This window comes from Cervus canadensis, chromosome 26 (genome assembly GCF_019320065.1).
Source record: "Cervus canadensis isolate Bull #8, Minnesota chromosome 26, ASM1932006v1, whole genome shotgun sequence".
Lineage (NCBI taxonomy): Eukaryota > Metazoa > Chordata > Mammalia > Artiodactyla > Cervidae > Cervus > Cervus canadensis.
In genome coordinates, this window is record NC_057411.1 from 15,207,642 (window position 1) to 15,232,274 (window position 24,633).

Genomic DNA, 24,633 nt, shown 5'->3' on the forward strand with positions numbered 1-24,633 from the left:
CCCCTGATAGAATATAATCCACAGCTGTCCATGTAATCTGGGCATGCTGTGATTTTACCAAGGCTTACTGGATGCTGTTAATGAATATCGCTGCCAGCTATTGTTATTATAATGTACTAGAAGTAGTAATTTCTGTTAATGCTACATATCCATAACACTACTTGTTATAGAATATTTTGTATCTTTATTTAAAAATGATGTTGATGTCTGGCAATATCAGGTAAAGCTGGCAATTAATGTCACATTCTAACAGGCTACAGCTAATCAGCTTGCCTAGTCTGAATATCAAGTAACTACATAATGGGCAGATTTCCACTTGTGATGCTTTTTAATGCTCTCTTTTGTTTCTTATTTGGCTCTTTTTGGTTGTTTATGTAATGTGGCTTGTCACGTGTTAATTCGCATGACGGGGTAAAGAGATGGGATGGCGGAGGTTATTCACGTGCTTCCCGGCCTGCTCCTGTCTCCTGTGGCTCCCGCTGTTCCCTGAAGCAGTTGTAACCCAACAGATTTGCAAAGTCAACTCGGTGCAAATCAATTGTGCTCCACATTGAAATTCTGGAGAGTTTAGAGACCTTTTAAACCAAGATGCAAGTCAGTGATCCAATGACAACACTGGCAGTTTACTTGTGCTCATTACTCACTTAATTCTGTAGAGGAGTAACTACTCTATGCTCATTGAAGAATGTATGAATTAAAGTTGGGAGAGCATTAGCCACACAAAAGGTATCAGAGTAACTGCTGCTTCAAAATGGGTAATTTTCTCCTTCAACAATCAAGGCTACTGAAGGAAAAAATAATACTAGAAGAGGAGGAAAACTGCAATCTAATTTATAAAATTTGCAGTCATTTATTTAAACTGAGCAAATATATATATTAATTATTCATTTTATCACCAGGAAAAAAAAAATTTGGTACTGAATATGAGTTGCTGCTAATCTTTTGCCCAGAAAAACATCATTCTGTATGCAAACAAATAAACACAGTCTTGTTATTCCATAAAAGTTTCTAAAATATGTAAAATCTTTTGGTCAAAACCATTTAAAGAAATTCTTCAAGAAATAAAAACAGAGATAAATCAAAATATTAATCACATTCTTTTAATCAAAAGTTACTTATATCTTGGTATTTGTCCCTTTGAATCAATGAGTCAAATGAATATGCATTCTCAATAAATGGAACTTTTTGTATGTATGAACAAATAGTTTGTGGTACATATTAACTATCTATATTATCTTGAAACCACAGACAATTTACTATCTTTAAAAAATGGGTTTCAAATTCTTGACATAATTTCCTTAACTTCACACATCTTCATCTGTGGCCCACAAGTTAATAACTAACCTCATATGAAGTGAATCATGTCAAAAAAATAAAGTATATTGATTTTTACTAATTTCTACTAAATTTATTCTAAGATTTCTTTCCATCATTAACAGCTTTATACCATCCAGTTATCACTTGGGTTCTGGAAAAGTATTGGTTACTATTTTTCAAGCCAATGCTGACATTTTGCTGCTGCTTAGCTGTCGTTCTCTTCTTGAAAGTAGTGCACAACAAAAAAAGGTGTTTGTGTAGATGTGTTCTTTTATTTTTCTTGTTTTCTTCTGTCACTAACTTGTTTTTTCTATTCTGTGTTTAATCTGCTGTCTTAATGGATTCAGCTTCAGAAAAGAGAGCGCTCTTGCAGAGCCTATGTCCAGGTACTTTCTGCGTTTTTATAAATGTGTTAAGTTGTTGAATTGTCTCTGTTGGCAATAGCATGTATGGGAATCTGATAGAAAGATGATAATGTATTGAACTTGAAGAATTTCAGGGAGGGCATCGAGGGTGGGAGTGGAAAGCTATATGAAAGAGCATGTGCTAGAAAGAAATTTGACAGACAGTGCTCTATCATACAAGAGGAGCACAGACTAGCAAAGAGGTGCAACTTTGGTGTGAGAATTTTGATCGTCACTGAAAGGTGAGTTGGATGTAATATATAAATCTCCAATTTCTTCAGGAGGGTATGAAAACATTTCATTCATAGATTGATCTGGTTAATACTTGAGTAACAAGTCATCCAGAAATGGCACTCAATCAAATAAGACAACAGTTCCAGGATACTTGGAATGTTACACTTCTGTACCAAATTGATCAAGACATGCTATAATGGTCTTATTCTTCCACTCATTATAAGCACATGAATCCCAATGTGACTGTTTCAGTTAACATGTTGTAATTTGTTTCTCAGCAGGATTTAAAAAAAGTTTCTTGGTTTATGAGTTCTTGTGGAAAGGAATCCCAGAAGCAAGCTTCATAGTTATTTTTAGAAGAAGGAAAAGAAGGGCGGGGATGTCAGAAGATAGAAGAGAGGAGAGAGGCAAGGTCAAATGACAAATGATTTAGTAATGACTTCACTCTGCTTTATTCAAAGTAAATCAATCCATGGGTTGCCGGAGTCAGTGCCTCACGGTCAGTAGCACACTCTTCCTGAGGGATATTGGGCGAGAGTTAGTTTTATGGAGACAACTTGAAACAGCGATTGCAAAGGACATTGGGGACTTCCTTATAAGGCTAGCAGATCCAGTTTTCTAGGGTAAAGTTAGCTGGGTTAGAGGATTGTGATTGGCTCCTTGACAGTCATTTCCCATAAATGCAGGTTTAGATTGGTGATATGGGCCAGGCTACTGAGGCAGCTTCCATTCTGTGGGTTCCAATACACAAATTAACTTTATCAGAAGGAAGAAAAATCTGACACTGTGTAGCTGTAAATTTTGTTCCCTATGTGGATATATCAGCATTTTTAAAGGGGAAGGTCAACTACGTTTGTAAAGAGGGATGTCCTCAAGACCCAAGTTACTAGTTCTCAGACTGGTAGTCCAGAAATTAAACTGTATTAGGTTATTCACAGAGAAGGCAATGGCACCCCACTCCAGTACCCTTGCCTGGAAAATCCCATGGATTGAGGAGCCTGGTAGGCTGCAGTCCATGGGGTCACTAAGACTCAGACACGACTGAGTGACTTCACTCTCACTTTTCACTTTCATGCATTGGAGAAGGAAATGGCAACCCACTCCAGTGTTCTTGCCTGGAGAATCCCAGGGACGGGGGAGCCTGGTGGGCTGCCGTCTATGGGGTCGCACAGAGTCGGACACGACTGAAATGACTTAGCAGCAGCAGCAGCAGTTTATTCACAAAAAGGGCATTTTGTGAGACAGTCATTTAAAAGGAAAAAAAAAATCTTCATAACAGAGGTTAGGAAGAAAACCTTTTAATTTGCAATTTTTTCTTATAAAATAATGAATCTTTGTATATAAGAAACTGCTCAGGTTTTTCTAATATTTTGGAAAAGAAATTACTTTGGGAGATTTATGTGTATATACTGCTTAGTGTGTGCAATAGATAGAAAAATTGAAGTACTGTTCAGAATTGAAAGCTGAGGATCATTTTTGAGCAATATTAGGATTGTTTTTGATTGCAATCTATGTTATCCTTTTAATGGGGCCTTGGAAATAATTAGAATTAGCCTTTCAGTATTTAAATCTATAAAATGCATGGTCATTCAAACAAGAATCTCTGATGGAAAATTAATAGCACAGTTTATTCAATGGCTGATTTCCTGTTGTTATAATTGACTGGCTATGAATAAATGTTTCAGCTATTGACTAAACATCTGATAAGACCAAATACAAACAGAATATTGGTGAAGTGGAAATACTCTGCTTGCTAATACATGATATTATTTCTATTCCTTTTAGTATAGATCATTATTCTGTGAAATTCTAGACTGAATAATACCTAAATCTTTAGCCTATTTGGCTTTTAACGACATGTTCACTATTATTTCTATGTTCAGAGCACATTCTAAGCTACCTATGAAATAGGAATGAAATATACTAGAAAGATTTTTTACACTAAATTTGAAAGAAAAATATTTATTACAAGATACTTAAAAAGTTTTTTTCCTTTCCATGGGCACAAGCAGTGATTCTTCTAGATATGATTTTGACCATCTAAGTACATTTAGCATTTAATTATTTAGAAGTACACTGTCTATTTTATGAATTATCTAGATCCATTCATTACTTCTTGCTTCCCACTTTTTATTTCACACACACACACACACACACACAGACACACACACAAAATAACAGTGAAATCTGGACTGTCAATAGTCAGCTATGATAACTGATCTATTATCAGTTATCATAAAAAGTGAGCAATTAAAAGTTAGTTGCTTTGATTTTTCAAAATAATATATGAATCTCCTAAAACTCATGCTTTTGTATCAAGAATTTTAATGAAAATAAAAAAACTGGGTCCAATATGTTTTATTTTTCTTTATTCAGTTGTAATTTTAGATTACCCTAAAAGATTGTTCACTATTAAAATATAGGTATTCACATATATGAAATTAAAATATCATTACCATATCCCAGACACAAAGCATATCTTCATTTAGAAGAGGGTTTCAAGTTTTATGCCAGAGAAGACAAGTAAGGCTTGTGTTCCATATGCATATTAAGTAGCTACCATATATATTACTACCAGGAGGGGCCATAGACGTGAAGATGAGTGAACTGAAATCTGGAGAGATCAGATGACTGGAGCTAGGTCACACAGGTGACACGGATGGCGCTGATGCTTCTATCCTGGTGCATCCAGTGCTTCTTCAACACCATGCTTAAGAATAACAGTGATGTATTATGAAGAATAAATCATTTATTAGGCATCGTGACCATCACTGTGAAAAGCATTTTGAATAAATTCTTATTTCATATTCTTTTGCAGGAACTATTAAAATTGACTGCCATTCATTTTTTACTGTTTTAAATGCTTTAAAAGCAGGACATTTTCCTAGTTAAGAAATATGTTTTGATTTTTACCAGCAGTTTCCATTGTCCTCCAAATGCCATAGGTGGCGTGGACGCCATGGAGACTCGCAGTCAATCTTGCTTGATGGTAATAGAGTCTGCCTGCCAATGTAGGAGATGTGGGAGATGGGGGTTCAATCCCTGGGTCATAAAGATGCCCTGGAGGAGAAAATGGCAGGCTACTCCAGTATTCTTGCTTGGGAAAATCCCATGGAGAGAGGAGCCTGCCAGGCTACAGTCCACGGGGTTGCAAAGAGCTGGATACAACTGAGTGACTAAGCACACATGCATCGCTATTGATGTGAATCTTTTGAGTCATTCTTTGGAAACCACTATTATTTGCATAGTTAGGCTGAGAATTGATTTAAAAATTAGTAAATAGCTGCAATTTTTTTTTAAAAAGACACACCTGGTTTCGTCTCTTCTTCCCATCCGTCCTTCCATTTTTCATTTTTTTAAAAGGCAGATAGTCTATGTTTTAAGTCTTACAAAGTATTTGAAATAAGCCCTCTTTTTATTAGATTTTACTTATTTTATTTGGGCTTACAATTTATTTATTTATTTTGTTTGTTTCACCTTCATTATCCACTAGAAATCTGTATCCTAGAAATGGTATCCTAGGTACTATCAGTGAAAAAGCAATCTCAGCTTCAACTGTTGAAAAAAAAGAAAATCACAGAGTATTTAACAAAAACATTCAAGAACTGCTAGTTGAGCACATGTGCCCGATAATCTTCTCAGTACTGGGAATGCAGCAGTGCCCACAACAGGTCAGAATCCCTGCTCACTCTCCTAGGGTGAACTTTCTAGCAGCAGGATATAAACAGTAAATATATGGTATGTGAGAAGGTAATAAATGTTATGGAGAAAAACAGAGCAAGAAATGCATCACTGAGGTGAGGTGACATTTGAGAAAAACTCTGAAGGAGTGAACTGTGAAGATATGCAGGAAAAAGCATTCTGGCAAAGAAAACAGAAAGTTTCTGAGATAGAAATATGCCTGTGTTGTCTAGGAAGCCAATGCAACTGGAAGGGAGTGGAAGAGAAAAGGATGACAGGATGTCAAGGGCCCAGATCTGATAGACCTTTGTAAGGACCTCAACTTTTACTCATAGACAGATAGGAAACCACTCCAGGTTTCTGAGCTGACATGGTCTGATATGTTTTAAAATTAGAAAATAGATGATAGCAGGAAAAGTAAGAGGTGAAACAGGGTAACCATTTGGGCAATGATAACTACTTAAAATAGGATATGAGTATGGGATGCTCAAATAATTTTTCTGGTTCAAGATTTTTTTTTTAAGTGGAACAAATAGGATTTACTAAGGGATTGTAAGGTGAAGTGTCTGGAAAAGAGAGGCGTTGGAGTGACCCACAGTGTTTTGCCTGAGTAACTGGAAGAATGAAGTTGCCCTTTACCGAAATGGTCTATCTGTGACCAATTTGGGAGGAACATGAAAAGAACTTCACTAAGAAGCATGTTAAGTTTATCAGATATGCAATATTGATGGTAAAAATGCAGTTAGGTATATGAGCTTAAAACTTAGCTGAATGGTCAGGCTAGAAGGAGTGTTTCAAAAACCAGTCAATCCTAAAGGAAATCAATCCTGAATATTCATTAGAAGGATTGATGCTGAAACTTAAGCTCCAGTACTTCGGCCACCTGAGGCGAAGAACCAACTCATTAGAAAAGACCCTGATTCTGGGAATGATTGAAGCCAGGAGGAGAAGGGCATGACAGAGAATGGGATGGTTTGATGGCCTCTCTGATTCAATGGACATGAGTTTAAGCAAGCTCCAGGAGATGGTGAAAGCCAGGGAAGCCTGGCATGCTGCAGCCCTTGGGGACGCAAAGAGTCGGACAAGACTGAGCGACTGGAAAACAACAATAACAACAACAAAACAATGTTTCACTTAGAGTGGCGTTTTCAGTCAACGTTTCATTTCCTAGACGAGTTTATCAAGGAAATGAGTATAGAGAGGAGAGAACCTAGGGCTGAGACCCAGGACACTGTCGTATGATGAGGTCCAGGAGAGGAAGAGTAACCAGCAGCAGAGACTAAAGAAACCTTAAGGAGGAGGAGGACCGAAAGAGTATAGCATCCAGAAGTCAACTCAAGTTCTTATCTCACCCAAAAGGAAAGGATGTCAGATGCTGCTGAATCTGCTCAGAAACACAAATACAGCTTTTCAACGATAAAAGTAATTGTCAACATTTGATGAATTTTAAGATTCTAAAGCCCAGATACATAAACATTTCTACCTATTGCTTTCACTTTTCTTTTTTTTTTGTCTTTAATACAGACTTTCTGTGAGCCAAAGTTGCTACTTGCACCTTTGACAAAGTGAAAATTGAATTATGCCAGTTTTACTTGTGTGCCTTTGGTGGATGAGACAAGAAAAGATTCTAACCTCCATTTATACTGCTAGGAAGAAATTAATGAGTATTTTCAATTCCTTGTTTGGGCACTTAATTGGCTATGTGACAAAGAGCTCTGTGGCGCATGTCAGACAACTTTTTGAGTCTTCTAATGATTTGTACTTGGCTTGACTTGTGATACTACTCTTTGTGGCCTGTCAGGCTGGATGTCCTTGTTAAAGTGGCTAGAATAAATTGGCTAGTGGTGTGCATACAATGTAGCATATTAACTACAGCAACGGGGGTACTTTTAGCAGCTCTTTCAAGAAATTTCAATGTTTGCCCATAAGCATCAAAGGCAACTCAAACTTTCATTTAGTATAATTAAAAGGACATCTGAAAGTAGTTTGAATCATACCAGATTCTTGAGGTTTGGTCACCCTTTGGTAAAACACTATGAACTTAATATATTTCACAGCTTGATAAATCTGCACTTGATTTGTGTAAGAGACAAAATGTAAATCTGTACTCTGCATGTTTCTGGTGCCCTGAACCTATTGCTAAAAGACATTGAGATCAAAGAAAGTGACTTCCATGTAAAAGTAGTTTTCTTTAGATAAAGAAGATATAAGAGTTCTTTTTTATAAGTTGTAGTCATTAAATACTATTGTAAAGCAATTGTTGAATCAAAAGATAGTGAAACCATATGTAATATAAGCAGTGTAAATTATACAGGCTATTATTTAAGATCTTGGACAGGTCAGTTCATAAATCTAATGATTTGAAAACCTCCAAAGGGTGACAAATGTTGATGATGGACTTTCTGCTTTGACGTGCAAAGAACATCATTTTGGGAATCTCTCAAAATCCCCATGGCTAGTGTGTCAGATCAGGCAGGGATGTCTGCTTTACAAAGTTATTTCCAACTCTTCCAGTTTGCACATTTCCTATAAATAAACAAAATGTTCGTTTTCATATATATATATATATATATATATATAGCTAGAATATATTCTATATATATGGTTTGTAAATGCTTCAGGAAGTAATTCTAATAAGGGTGGGAGACAAAGGCCTTTTATTTCTATATAAAATACTTTCACCTAAAAGAAAAGTATTTTCTCACTTTTTTCCACCAAATTTTATTCTCTTCTTTCTTATAACTTCTTGATTAAAGCCTGGATCATTATTTAATTGTAAAATTATTCATTTAAAGTCCATTCTAGTGCATCATTGCTTTCTGAACGTGAGTTTACCTTCAGAGAAGTTTTAAATGCATAGAATGTAAATATATATTATTTCTATGCAAACATAGGAGAGTTCACATCAATTTACCTTACTATGTGTCTTTAAAAGCCTTATGATCATATACCTACCCAGAAGGAAAAAAATACATTTAAAATAGCATTAGAGATTTAACATCCTACTTTCTGAACCTATCATTAGCATTTCTGGTGCAGGTTAGGAAAGAAATGGAAGTTTTAAGGTGTCGTTTGCAGTAAAGTAGTTGCCTAATGACTTGGAACCAAACAAATGATTTTTTAATACTACTCCCAACAGAATTATAATTTTTACATTTTCACTTATCTCATGTATGAATTTTGTACAGCCAGTAGTCACAGAAACTTAACTATGGTAACTTAAACTAGGACTTTATTTTCATAAATAAAAAGGAAATGCAGTTGAAGCAGTTCAAGATTAGTATGAACACTCCATTTCAGAGACCAAGGCTTCATCTGTTTTTCTGCTATATTGTCTTTAGCACCTGGGCTTCCATCTTCAAACTGACAATATGCTTACTTAGGATCCAGTCATCACTTCATGCTAATTTCTATGCAGAGAGGAGGACAGTAAACTATTCATTTCTGTTACAACTTTCCAAAAATCTCACCCAACTACATTTAATCATTTCCCCTACTCCTAACCATATCCCTTGGCTGTTCAGTTTACATAAGTAAAATCTTCTTTGATAGATACAGTGTTGCATCTGGGCATAGTGTCCAATGATTCTGTGTCTAAAACAGAATTATTGGGAAATAGTATTCTTAGGTGAAATAAACAATACTTTTTTCATATTTGATGGTACATATTGATATATTCATCCAGTTTTGATGTGATATCTGCCAGAGAGTTATGATAATACAATACCAATGGTTACTTTTAAATTCTCAGTAGAGATTAAAATATTCTTTTGATTGTTATAGTCTGAAGGCAATCATTTTTGTTCAAAGGAAAAAAAAATGTTATTTCAAATTATTTCCAGATGGCATTTCCTTCTTTATAAGTACTTTTCTGAATGGCTAATATAGGTATATGTTATAAAATTCAAAAAGTAGAATAATAAATATGTCTCCTTTCCACTCAGGCCACTGCATTGCTAACTCCAGGGCATGCCACTGGTGGTGTGACCTATTTCACTGGTGCCCCCTCGGAGCTGAATGGTCAAGCAGCCCTGCCTCTCTCCCCAGTAATTCATATCTCCTTCCTCAAAACAATTACTCTATCAACCTCTTAAATATCTTATCAGGGAAGACTAGTTTTGCTCACGTCCATATTTTTATAATGTTTCTTTATAAATCTTGTCATACAATCGCAAAACAGTGTTTGTTCTCCTTGCCTACGACTAGGTCGTTGAGAGTAGCTGTGGCAAACTCACGTTATGTGGTAGCATTCTGCCCCTGAAAGGATAAACATATACTGATGATCAAAGGCAGTCTTGCATCACAGTTTATATCAATAAAACAAGTTTGTCAGTAGGAAACCAGTTGAATAAAATGCTACACCAAATAATTGAATACTCTCTAGCCACAGAAGTGTTTTTATTTATTTATTTTTTTCACAGAAGTGTTTTTAAAATGCAGATTGATCAAGACTTGATCCCACTCAAAGACTGTCTTTTTCCCTTAAAAAAAAGAAGTCCTGATTTGGACTACAGTGTTTGAGAATTTGACTCCTCTTGCTGATTTCCCACATCTTAGCTGGCTCCTTCCATAAACTTGGATTCTACACTCCCAAATGACCTAAGGACTTGCAGTTCATATTTCTGTGCCTTTGTAGTCACGGTGCCTTCTGCTTGGATTCCTTCTCTACTTGTTCTCCTTTTTCCTTCCCTTCTTCTCAATAGCATTCACTTTTCTGACAACATTTACTTGATACATAAGTAGGATTATTCCTATATCCTGAAGACCATTTAAATTGTACTTAGCACATGAAAAATGACCTCTAAATATTTATCATTTAACTTAGGCCTTCGTCTAATGTTTCCAATTGTTTGATGGTATTTGCACTGAAGAGTATGAAAGGCAAAAAGATATGACACCAGAAGATGAGCCCTCCAGGTCGGTAGGTGGCCAATATGCTACTGAGGAAGAACGGAGAAATAGCTCTGGAAAGAATGAAGAAGCTGGACTAAAACAGGAACGACTCCCAGTTGTGGACATGTCTGGTGGTGAAAGTAAAGTCTGATGTTGTAAGAAAAATATTGCCCAGGCTCTGAGATGTTAGGTCCATGAATCAAAGTAAATTGGACATGGTGAAGCAGGCGATGGAAAGCATGAACCTCAACATTGTAGGAATCAGTGAACTGAAATGGATGGGAATGGGCAAATTTAATTTAGATGACCATTATATCTGCTACTGTGGACAAGAATCCCTTAGAAGAATCGGAGTAACATCATAGTCAACAAAAGAGTCTGAAATACAGTACTTGCGCGCAATCTGAAAAATGACAGAATGGCCTCTCTCCGCTTTCATGGCAAACCATTTAACATCATAGCAATCCACGTCTATGCCCCAACAACTAATACTAAAGAAACTTTGGTTGAGCAGTTCTATGAAGACATACAAGACCTTCTAGAACTAACACCAAAAAAGATGTCCTTTTCATCATATGGGGATTGGAATGTAAAAGTAGAAAGTCAAGAGATACCTGGGTAACAGGTAAGTTTGGCCTTGGAGTACAGAATGAAGCAGGGCAAAAGCTAACAGTTTTGTCAAGAGAACACACTAATCATAGCAAACACCCTCTTCCAACAACACAAGAGACAACTTTACACATGGACATCACCAGATGGTCAATACCCAAATCAGATTAATTATATTCTTTGCAGCCAAAGAGGGAGAGGTTCTATACAGTCAGCAAAAATAAGACTTGGAGCTGACTGTGGCTCAGATCATGAACTACTTATTGCAAAATTCAGGCTTAAATTGAAGAACATAGGGAAAACCACTAGGCTATTCAGGTGTGTCCTTAATCAAATCCCTTATGATTATATAGTTGAGGTGACTAATAGATTCAAGGGGCTAGATCTGGTAGGGAATGCCTGAAGAACTACGGGAAGAGCTTCATCACATTGTACAAAGGCAGTGACCAAAACCATCCCAAAGAAAATTAAATGGAAGAAGGCAAATTGGTTGTTTGAGGTGAGAAAAGAAGAGAAGCTGAGAAAAGAGGAGAAGCAAAAAGCAAAGGAAAGAGGAAAAGATATAACCAACTGAATGGAGTTCCAGAGAATAGCAAGGACAGATATGAAAGCCTTTTTAATTGAACAATGCAAAGAAAGCAGAGGAAAGCAAAGAATGGGAAAGACAAGAGGTCTCTTAAAGAAAATTGAAGATACCAAGAAAACATTTCGTGCAAAGACAGGCACAATAAAGGACAGAAGTAGTAAGGACAAACAGAAGTTGAAGAGATTAAGAAGAGGTGACAAGAATACACAGAAGAACTATACACAAAGTGTCTTAATGACCTGGATAACCACATGGTGTGGTCACTCACTTAGAGCCAGACACCCTGGAGTGTGATGTCAACTGTGCCTTATGAAGCATCACTATGAAAAAAGCTAGTGGAGGTGATGGAATTCCAGCTGAGCTATTTCAAATCCTAAAAGATGATCTGTAAGGCAATGCCAAAGAATGCTCAAACTACTGCACCATTGCCCTCATCTCACATGCTAGTAAAGTAATGCCTAAAATTCTCCAAGCCAGGCTTCAGCAATACATGAACCTGGAACTTCCAGATATTCAAGCAGGTTTTAGAAAAGGCAGAGGAACCAGAGATCAAATTGCCAACATCCAATGGATCATTGAAAAAGCAAGAGAGTTCCAGGAAAACATCTATTTCTGCTTTATTGACTATGCCAAAGCCTTTGACTGTGTGGATCAAATAAACCGTGGAAAATTCTGAAAGAGAGGGAATACCAGACCACCTGACCTGCCTCTTGAGAAACCTGTATGCAGGTCAGGAAGCAACAGCTAGAACTGGACATGGAACAACAGACTGGTTCCAAATAGGAAAAGGAGTACGTCAAGGCTGTGTATTGTCACCCTGCTTATTTAACTTATCATGCAGATATCATGAGAAACGCTGGGCTGGGGGAAGCACAAGCTGGAATCAAGATTGCCGGGAGAAATATCAATAACCTCAGATATGCAGATGACACCACCCTTATGGCAGAAAGTGAAGAAGAACTAAAGAGCCTCTTGATGAAAGGGAAAGAGGAGAGTGAAAAGTTGGCTTAAAGCTCAACATTCAGAAAACAAAGATCGTGGCATCTGGTCCCATCACTTCATGGCAGATAGATGGGGAAACAATGGAAACTGGCTGACTTTATTTTGGGGGGCTCCAAAATCACTGCGGATGGTGATTGTGGCCATGAAATTAAAAGACGCTTACTCCTTGGAAGGAAAGTTATGACCAACCTAGACACCATATTAAAAAGCAGAGACATTACTTTGCCAACAAAGGTCCATCTAGTCAAGGCTATGTTTTTTTCCAGTTGCCACGTGTGGATATGAGAGTTGGACTGTAAAGCAATCTGAGCACCAAAGAATTGATGCTTTTGAACTGTGGTGTTGGAGAAGACTCTTGAGAGTCCCTTGGACTTCAAGGAGACCCAACCAGTCCATCCTAAAGGAGATCAGTCCCGGGTGTTCATTGGAAGGACTGATGTTGAAGCTGAAACTCCAATACTTTGACAACCTGATGTGAAGAGCTGACTCATTGGAAAAGACCCTGATGCTGGAAAAGATTGGGGGCAGGAGAAGAAGAGGATGACAGAGGATGAGATGGTTGGATGGCATCATCGACTCGATGGACATGGGTTTGGGTGGACTCCAGGAGTTGGTGATGGACAGGGAGGCCTGGCATGCTGCAGTACATGTGGTCGCAAAGAGTTGGACACGACTGAGTGACTGAACTGAACTGAACTGAAAAGTGCTGCACTCAGTATGTCAGCAAATTTAGAAAAGTCACCAGTGGCCACAGGACTGGAAAATGAAAGCTGTGATACAGAAGTTTTGAACATTCTTGGCTTGTAGATAAAGCAAATGCATTCCAGAAAAATATCTACTTCTGCTGTGTTGACTACACTGAAAGCCTTTGATTGTGTGGATCAAGACAAACTATGGAAAATTCTCAAAAGAGATGGGAATGCCAGACCACCTTACCTGCCTCTTGAGAAACCTGTATGCAGGTCAAGAAGCAAGAGTTAGAACTGGACATGGAACAACAGACTGGAAAAGGAAAAAAAGGAATACATCAAAGCTGGCATATTGTCACCCTGCTCATTTAACTTATATCCAGAATACATCACATGAACTGCCAGGTTGGATGAAGCACAAGCTGGAATCAAGACTGCTAGGAGAAATAGCCACAACCTTTAGAGTGGTCTAATGGACATGAGCTTGAGCAAACTCCGAGAGATAGTGAAGACCAGGGAAGTCTGTTGTGTGGCAGTCCATGGGTTGGCAAAGAGTTAGACACTTCTTAGCTACTGAACAACAATAGCAACATTTCCACTGCAGCAGAAATTCTCACAACACTTCCCTACATCACTGTCACCAGCCCCTCTCCTTATACTGTCTCTTAATGTCACCTCATCAGACTTTGCCCTCAGTACCTCACTGCAGCTGCACTAGTTGAGGTCATTCATGATTTCATGCTGCTGAACTCAGTAGTCAGTTGTCAATTCACTGTACTTAACCAGTCAGAAGACACAGTTGATCTTTTTGTCTTCCTTAATACACTATCCTGAAGACAGCTCATTCTCTTGATTTTCCTCCTCTTGCTGCTTCTTTGCAGTCTCCTTTCTTTGCTCCTTTTCTTCTAAATCCATGAGTTTGGGTGCCTCTTAGCTCAGTCGGCTCTTGTTTGCTCTTTGTTCTGACACTCCTATGATGATCGTATTGATTTAAATGGCACCTATGTGCCTAAGACCCACACATGTTATCTACAGCACAGACCACTTTCGTGAACTCCAAAATTAGTCTGAAGGTAACTTTTCAAAATCTTCACTTTTTTTTAATAGACATCGCATTCATAACTGAATTCTCAATCTTCACCTGAAAACTAGTTTTATGTGCAGTGTTCACCCACTCAATTGATTTGGTTCACCCCCGCCACCTCCTGTTTTCTAAAGAAAGCTCTAAACATGGGCCTCTTTAAGATTTAAATATGTTTTGCATACTTGTTGAATTACATTCTGTTTGTTCACCCTTTTGGAATACCTCCTCCAAATATCTACATGGCTAACTCTCTCAGCAGTTTTGTCTTTTTTAAATCATTATATTTTCAAGGAGGCCCACCTGGACCGTCCTAGGTAAAATCAAAAGCCACCCTGTCCCCAACCCCACCCCTAACTCTGAATCCCCCTATCATGTATATTTTCCTTTTATTTTACATGATAGATAGATAGATGGCTGGTAGGAAGACCTGACTTACCCCTTGTCTGTTTGGTTAATGTATTTAAGCTTGACATTCTCATGGAGTCTTTCTAATACAAAGCTTGTACTTCTTGTTTCCACTATTATAATGCTGTCATGCTGTATTTTACTTGTTTAATTCCTTGGCTTCACTATATTGTTATCACTTTGAAGGAAGGAAGAATAACTATCTCTCTTTGCAGTATCTCAGTTAAAGGCACTTAATTAATATTTGTTGAAGGAATGTTGAGTAAGCAAAAAGTTAATGGCAACCCACTCCAGTATTCTTTCCTGGAGAATCCCCTGGCAGAGAAGCCTGGCAGGCTACATCCATAGGGTTGCAAAGAGTTGGACATGCCTGAAGGGACTTAGCACAATTTCTATAAAACAACATAGATTTGACAGCATTCAATCATTTAATTTTATATAAGATTTAAAAATAATACAGTTACAGTTTGTTAAAGACATTTTTAAATAACGAGTTTCTTGAAGAGGCAGAGTCTTTTTTTGTAAAATTTCTGTTTTATCTTGTTCTACTATTAAAGGTTCTTATTACTATATTCAGGTCAGTTGTGTTATACAATCATTTTTATTAAGACTTGAAAATGCCAACACTTTACTGTAATATAAAAGGGAGTTCAGAGATTAGTGGTTTCTATATGCTTAGTAATATTAAATGACAGTGATTATTAAAAGAATCGTAGGTTTATTGATCAGATGTGTAAATATCAGTCACTCAGCTTGACTTCTAATAAAAAAACTTCAAGTTTAAAACTGTTTTGAAGACTTCTAACATTTGACCTTTAAAATTTTGATTTGAATCAATGTCTAAACATAGATTGAAGTACAATGTGCCCTATTCAGGAATGATGTTAAACTTTTGCTCTATTTTATTTTATTCTCAAATGACAAACTTATTACAAAGTCAAAAATGAAGAGTTAAATGTTTTTGATTTTTTAGTTATAAATCAATGTAAATTATATATATGTATATAAGAGAAAGCAAGAAATTGGAGCAAAGAAGATCTGAAGACTTATTTTTCTTTCTCTACGTAGCCTGAGATTTATACATGACATATATTAAACATGGAGAAGGAAATGGCAACCCATTCCAGTATTCTAGCTTAGAAAACCCCATGGGCAGAGGAGCCTGGCAGGCTACAGTCCATAGGTCACAAGAGTTGGACACGACTTAGCACTATCTTTCTTTCTTTCTATTAAACGTAAATATACATATGATATAGTAAGAGAAACAATGTTCAGCATGATTACTGTATATATTGATAAAAAATATTGTGTTCATGAGAACACAGGAAAAAGACAAAGATATAGAGGTAAAAAATAAAATTTCATATTACTAAGCAGTTTTTCAAAAAGATGTCAGCAATTTATTAATTTAAATTTGTCCACTAATGGGAGATAATGCTCTTAACATCCTAATGGGCTGCCTAATGATAATATACATATATATGAACCTATGCTTCAACACAAAAGAAAAAAAATTAAAATGCATTAAAAAATTGTGAATGACCTCAAGAACTTAAGATCTCAGTTTATAAATCTTTTATGTATATATTTAATGTATTTAGTTAAATATTAATATTTAATTTATGTATATATTTAATGGCTGTAGATTTTCTACACAATACAGCCCAAACTGCTATCATACTGAAAATCTTCTAAGATCTGAATTATACTCACCATTTCTCTCACTTCACTCTTTTTACACTTTTTAAATATATCTTTTCTTACATCATGCATTCTTCTCACCCCAAACCCAACCTATTTCTTGCCTCAATACCTTCATTTTTTCTTTTTTATTCATCAACTTGCTTATTATGTTCCTGAGCCTCAAATTTCCTCTTCTCAGGTAAAGAAAGCTTATTTATCTTTTAATGTCTGATTCAAAACCAAACACCTTTAGGATCTTTTATCCTTCTCAGCAAGAATTCAGTACTTTCTGTCCCATGCGACATGTTTACCTTCTGCTTTGGAGTGTAGGCAAATTGAGAACAGATTTCCTTGTTTTTCCTAACCTCACCCAGCAGTGATTTCCCTAGTTCTTTGCATATCATACATATTTAATAAAATATGAGTTGCAATGAAAGTTAAAATGAATTACCTTCATTCCCTGTAATTCATCCTGCCTTCCTTCCAAACCATGCTGACATCTGGTCACTCAGAAGACTTCTTGGGTGACATAGCAAAAAGTTATAGGAGTAAAAGAAGATGTTTTCAGTTTCCCTATTGTATTGAGGATTTCATAGTAAAAGTAGGATATTTTTGTTTAATGAGCCTTTATTGAATACTAAAATGTCTCAAAACACTAAAATTTACCCTGGAAAAATAAAAATGAATGTGATATGTCCCCTGAGGACATCATAATCTAGTGAGAAAACCAGACCCAAATATGAATAATTCTATTAAAGGTGAATAAGTACTAAAAAATGGGATCCCATTGTGACATCGAGTCTCTGATGATAATGATTTGGATAATACTGGCTAGTTAATAGATCTTTTTATTTGTACTTAAATAATCTTTGCTCTTATAAAATCAGAGTATTTTTTTTTTTCTACTGATGTGAAAAGGGAGAAAACTCACTTCCATGTGAATCTTCACTAGATGGCAATAATTCAGCAAAGAGTTACTGAATGCTTACTGTGTGCCAGGCAGTTTGGGGCACTTACAAATGACACAATCACTACCTTCATGAAGTTTACCTTTTTTTGAGTGAGTGATCTACCAGTTAAATATTTTTGTAGGTAGGTAAATATCTAACACACCTTAGATAATGGCACCTATTACAAAGAAGACAAAACAGATAATGGATTTAAGTGAGTGACTTGTATTAGATATGCTGCTAATGGAAGACCTATATGAGCAGCTGATACCTGAGCTAAAACCTGAATGAGATCATGATTAAAAACTTGTCTTCAAAAAAAATACCATGATGGTATAGTTGTATATCCTTTCAAAGGCATTCATTCTGTTTGGATCTTTATTTTAATGGTTATCAAGCAAGGAAGAAGGGTAACTAAGTTTCCCAGGTGATTTTCCTTACCTAGCTTAAGATTTAGAGTTTACCTTGGTAAGAAATGCCATTGATATATTTCTCACCATGGACCCTTTTATGTATTCTTGCTAAGGAATTCTAGACTATTTCACAAGCACGTTCTCCTGGAAAAAGATGATGAGAATTGATATTGGAAAGATATACAGCTATTTTTCACCAAAATTTCACAGTAGTTACAACAAATACAGCGCCCCTTTTGAAATATATGAAGTGTGATTAAACAGTTTAAAACATCTTTTAACAAACATGCTATAATTAAATGCTCAGTGTAAAATTAGTCAGATGAATTTGCTTAAGATCTGAATTTAATGATCAGGGGTCAGATAATATTGTGCAATGCCAATACATGTCCGGAAAGATATGAAAGTGAAAGTGAAGTCACTCAGTCGTGTCCGACTCTGTGCAAACCCATAGATGGCAGCCCACCAGGCTCCCCCGTCCCTGGGATTCTCCAGGCAAGAACACTGGAGTGGGTTGCCGTTTCCTTCTCCAATGCATGAAAGTGAAAAGTGAAAGTGATGTTGCTCAGTCGTGTCCGACTCTTTACGACCTCATAGACTGTAGCCTACCAGGCTCCTCCATCCATGGGATTTTCCAGGCAAGAGTACTGGAGTGGGTTGCCATTCTCTTCTCCAGAGGATCTTCCCAACCCAGGGATCGAACCCCGGTCTCCAGGATTTTAGGCAGACGCTTTACCGTCTGAGCCACCAGGAAAGATATGGGATGTCCATAATTCTGGTATTAATCTAACTGACTTTTCACACTTCCTAATTTATGTTTGATTTTTAGGAAGGCAAAAGTGACTTTAGAGTCTAGTTTGTAAACTGTTTAGTAAGAAGAGTAGTATCTTATATAGAATGCCCCTCACCACCCTCAAATTGAAATGTGATGCATCTTATTTTCTTATGCAGTTCACACTTTGTTAATTGGTTAGAAAACATCAGTTTGCCCAAAGGCACGCTGAAATGTATGGTGGAACCAGAATATAAATTCCCAGGTCCACCTCCTATTCAGTTTCTTGTGTTTTGAAAAAGATAGTGAGGTGAATTAACATTTGGTTTCTGGCCAAGATATTTTTAATTAAATTAATATCCCCAAATTTTAAATTATTTCGGTCTATAATGTCAAAACCATTAGGTAATTTCGTTTTCCCTTTTCAATAAAAGCATTGTGGTTAGAATATATCTTTTAAGATTTATTCAGAATTAATCTTATTTATTCTAACTTTAGAATATAGATGTTAGGTCAATGAAAAAATGATAGCAGAAGAGAAAATAATGAGAGCTATTGATCAATAAAATGATGTCCCATTATCTCACTTTAATCAAATTCATTGTGTATTTCCTGTTCAACTTTGGTTCTAAACTATAGTTAAGTTCATTTCTTTGCAACCAAATAAAATGAAAAATCAACTTGTATTTTAAAGAGATGTTTTTGAGGTAGTGAAAGCAATGCAATGACTAGTGTGACCAGAAACACCCCCCAAAATGAAGGCTTTATTACCAAATACCATCATTTGTGTGTAAATGTATAAATGTATGAATATATAGGGAAAATGAAATATAGATGTTCTTTTGCTATTGAATATTTGTGACTGTTTATTTGGTCTTCATGAAACTGGTAACAGGAACATGTCAACAACCTTTGGAAAGCTTACACAAATTGTATTAATTATGAAGCTATTAAAATTGACTTAATTGTGCTGTCTCACTAGCAGAAAACAGATCAGTTAGTTCAAGCCTCTAGAATATATATTGTGAATTCTTTTTAAAAATCATTTATTGTTATTATTTTTTGGCATGTGGTCTTTGTCGCTATGTGTGGGTTTTCTCTGGTTGTGGTGAGTGGGGGCTGGTCTTCCCTGCAGAGCGTGGGTATCTCATTGCGGTGGATTTCCCCTGTTGTGGGACGCATGCTCTAGGGCACGCAGGCTTCGGCAGTTGGGGCACACGGGCTCCGGAGCTGCCGCTTGTGGGCTCTATATAGCGCAGACTCAGTGGTTGTGCATGGGCTTCATTGCTCCCTGGCATGCGGAATCTTACTTTACCAGAGATCAAACGCGTGTCCGGTATGATGGCAGGTGGATTCTTATCCACTGTACCACCAGGGAACATTCCGAACTATCTAATACACATGTTCCTCTCATTCCTCCATAGTAGTTAAATTGTGTATCAGTTCTGCTTATGAGATTGCGTTGTAGAAGAGGCATTCCTTGTGAATATTTTGCAATGATCAAGGATGACTTGTGTTTTATTCAGTGAATACCTCTCTTCTTCCCACACTGAACCTTGATATCAAATGAAAATAAAGATAGGATTACACCTAAACACTTGTTATGAGCCAGGCAACCTTATGAAATGATTTTATTATCATCTCTAATTTACAGAAGAATTAAAAAAAAGTTTAAAAACTTGCCCAATAGCACACAACTAATAAGGTGGCAAAGTATAATTACAGACTCAGCAGATCTGGTTCCAAATCCCACACTGATTTTAGCACCTGAGAATTCTGTCTCAATTCTTGTGTTGACATTTCCTTTTATACTTAGGCAATCATAACAGGTGCTATTTTAAAAATAAATAAATACTAGATTTGTGTCTTAACCCACCCAGATTTTAGGACCTGCCGTTTCTGCAATAAACTTGGAAATCATTTAGGCTTTAATAGAAAACTTCTCTAAAGACTTTGTCTTATTTGGGATGAAGCAGTTAAAATATGCTCAAAATATATAATGAAAAAATATTGCACCTTATATATTTTCAGTTGTAAAACTAAGATAATAAGTGGTGTGTCTGATGTATTTACTGTCAATTTAAAGACTCAGTATTTTAGCTAAAGCACTCCATTTGTAAACAATTTCCTATTTAGAATATCTCAGAGTTGACTCTGGTTGCTTCTTTTCCTTTTGCATTTTTAAATTAAAAAAAAATAAAATCTATAGAGGACAGAACAGAAACATTGCATTATCTCCCCAAAATGTTCCCTGAGGTAAGGTTTAATCACTGAAAGGTGATTCACTAATGTTAAAATGGTTGGTCCATAAAGAACCAGCATAATTTTTGTCACATATGGGGTTTTCAGAGCATTTCTAATGAATTAAGAACATCAGTGAATCCCAGAAAGAATACTTCCTTGCACTCAAGAGGTCAGTGTCCTCTGTTTGGCTTCAGAGAATACCTAAACTTTTTTGTTGTTTGATTTCTATCCGGCACCTCCTTTTTTTGGCATGTCCTGTTGGCATCACCCCATAGAGAACTTCCTGGAAAGCAGATCAGATTGTTGTGATCCAGGAATTCTTTTGTCTGGTTTCTAGGTCATGTTTTAAACACAGAACAAATGACAGAGCTAAGCATACTATGTGGAAATACTCAGTCATTAAACTCATGAGAGACTTTTTTTTAACGATGCAAAGTACTCAACTTGCAAGTAGAACTATTTTATATAAAAATCCAGTGATGTCGATTTTTAGCCAGAACTTGGAGGAGCTGGGAAAAATATCAAGAACAACTTCTATCAAAAGGCAGATTAGTTTTTGAAGCTGGTGTTAATTGGCAGCAAGGTGTTTCATTATGAAGCTGAATTTTTAACAGTTGTTAGTTGGTTACTATGAAAACACCAGCCAGAAGAAAACACTGCAGTTTAATGGGTGTTCATTCCCCCAGTCTCTCCCACTCCCTCTCCCAAAGTATCAATACTGTGTGTCCTGTTTTAGAACACCTATGTACTGCCTGGAAAGTGCCTATGTTTGCTGTTTATTCACCTTTATTTCTGGATTAGATGCATATTTCATAATCAACAGGTTCAAGGAAGATCACTTTCAAACTGCCGGTAGTGTATTTTTCTGTTGTGCAATTCTCTATGTTTGAGTGAAATCTTAAGAAGACCTTAATGGGAGAACTGTCTTTTCTTGCAACCCAGAGTATTGAGCTAACTGTGGGAAATACATAAATTGTAACTAGAAAGACAATTCTTTTGGATGAAGCAGAGAGAACCTTGGTACTTTATCTGTACGTGTGAATGTACTTACTGCTGATTTTTTCTTTTTTTTTAAGGAAAAATGCTCAAGGGCCATAGGTAGCAAGCTTCAACTGTTTACTCCCCTCCCTAGAACTAAACAACACAAACGTTTCTCTTCCAAAGCCCTGGGAGTGTGTGTGCTTTGTTATTTTCCCCATCCTGACGTTTTACTAGCTGGCTAAGAAAAAAAATTGGTTTGCTTAGCGAGTTCTTAACCTATACATAACAAATTCTTGTATTGTCCTGTCTTTAGTCATCCTTTTGATTTCTATTATGTTCAGCATCTAGTTTTATGGTGATGTATAGAGGAAATCATTTTTGTGGTGATGTGATGAAAGTGTTAGTTTGAATTACTTGCCAATAGTTTCCCAGCCAAATAATTTAATTATGTGATTATAGTCTTATTGAAGCCTTTGCTATTGATTTTAAGAAAGAAGCATAGCTCTATTTGTTGTCCTTCAGAACAAAAGGCAGGTTTTCCTGTTGCCTTGCAAAGTCTCAGCTAGTATTTCACAGCACAAAATAATGAATGCTTCCACTCATGTCACAGGGGAGGCTGGGACAATATTGCATTCATGCACACCAATGATTCTTACTTGCTGGGCAGCATGTATGCCTGGATTTCTGCCAGCCCTGTGGGTCCACTAGAGACCACTGTCATTCTGTTCTTCTTCTTGTAGGCAATGGTCGAGACAGTTAACAACCTCCTCCAGCCACAAGCCTTGAATGCCTGGAGAGACCTGACTACAAGCGATCAACTGCGAGCAGCCACCATGTTGCTTGACACCGTGGAGGAAAGTGCCTTTGTGCTGGCCGATAACCTTTTGAAGACTGACATTGTCAGGGAGAACACAGACAATATCCGTAAGTGGCTTTCGTTATACAGAAGAGCCAGAGAGGACAAGAAAGAACTATCATCTTGTTCAGCAGACGAGGGAAAAGAAAAAAGTAGCATTTATGGTGGACCACATATTATGAGTGGTACTTTATTTCAGGGGAGATAAGCTATTGTTTTTTCTATACTTAGGAGGGTATCACTTGTCATTAGCTTAGAAGTATCCTCATAATCATGTATGTATCTTTCCAAGGACATTTCAATACTGACTATATTAGCCTGACCTGAGATCAAGGACAGTGAGTCCCTTTTTTTTTTTTCAATTTTTATGTATGGAACTGATATATACATATAATTTTCCATCTATGGAGGGTAGTATTTTACATTTTATCCTATGGGTCACTTCAGTTATAACAAGAATCTCTCTGAATTATAAACTATAAAGAAGCTAGTAATTTAAGTGAAGGTGTTAAAATAATTTTTGATAATTGTGTTGCTAGCTCATAAAAAGTATAAATCTAATTAGTGTGTTTAAGGATGTAGCTGACAGTTTTATTTCAGACGATTTGATAAAGTTATTTCAAACTTATTAGATTTAAAGGTAAATCAATATTGATATAATAGTAGAGCTCCAGATTATAAAAAGATTTCACTTAATTCATAAAATAAAGATAACATTTTGAAAGTAGCCTGATAGTCAATGACAAACTGTACTTGAGCTTTAATTTTAAATTCTAGGCTTTATAATTGATATTCTTACATATCTGATTTTTAATAACTTTTATTTGCTTTATTTTGAAAACAATAGAAATACTAAAAAAAAAGAATTTCTAAAAACACTGAACTACTATAAAGTATAGCAGCTGAAGATCAGTTCCAGTGTTTTTATTTCAGAAAAGTTTCAGTAATTAGATTATCTTAACTTTGGCATGTTTCTCAATGAGTACTGACATCTTTTTACCATTAATAGAATTGGAAGTTGCAAGGCTGAGCACAGAAGGAAACTTGGAAGACCTGAAATTTCCAGAAAACACCGGTCATGGAAGCACTATCCAGCTTTCTGCAAATACTCTAAAACAAAATGGCCGAAATGGTAGGCTAGAATTTCTCTATTAAGTTTGATGGAGTTGAACTTGTCATTAATTCATTGCGTCTTAGGTTGGAATTTTAGAACTGCTGTCTAAAATCTTTCCTCTCCTCTCACTCCACTGATTTCTTTCTTCTCCTCTTTCTTAGCTTCTGCAGCAACAATATTTTAATGATATTTGCTCTACAAAATTCCCAGTTATATTTGGAAATTGTTACCTTTCAGATGTAGAAAAATATCAGAAACTTGAATATGAGGAAAATTGACAGACAACAAAATCCAGAAGTTCTGACTTTTTCCTTTGGAAGGAGTAACTCCCATCAACTTGACAGATTTTGTTTCTGTCAAGTTTAAAATATAATTTAAAAATTATATTTTCCTTATTAACTTATTTTTGAGAATGTTTCTATGCTTTTCCTTTGCAAAGCATATAGAAAACGTAAATGTAAGCAGATGCTTTTGGACAATGGAACTAATAGATACAGATCAATTTAGTACCAGATTATAGTAACTGAGTATAATTAATATTAAATAAATATTAAAAAAATAATCTCACAGAGAGTATGTCTCAAGCCTCACTAATAATAATATTTTTAAATAAGGAGGTGATAGCTTTTAACCTGCTATGTGATAGGAAGATGACTTCAGGTTGTACAACCAACTCAAAGCTGATGTTTCATATTACAAGGTAAATAGTTTTGAAA

General features: G+C 36.2%; 1 protein-coding gene across 14 annotated transcripts in view; it reads left to right on the plus strand.

The window, feature by feature from the left end:
• Positions 1-24,633, plus strand: part of ADGRL3 (adhesion G protein-coupled receptor L3) — a 709,244-nt gene that overhangs the window by 544,038 nt on the left and 140,573 nt on the right. For 9 of the 14 annotated variants that reach the window (XM_043447764.1, XM_043447769.1, XM_043447765.1 and 6 more), the window contains 3 exons: positions 1,665-1,703; positions 22,688-22,871; positions 23,813-23,935. In XM_043447764.1, coding sequence (XP_043303699.1) covers positions 1,665-1,703; positions 22,688-22,871; positions 23,813-23,935 — 346 coding nt within the window. The remainder of the gene's footprint in view (positions 1-1,664; positions 1,704-22,687; positions 22,872-23,812; positions 23,936-24,633) is intronic. The other 5 variants (XM_043447767.1, XM_043447773.1, XM_043447768.1 and 2 more) reach the window with 1 other exon arrangement.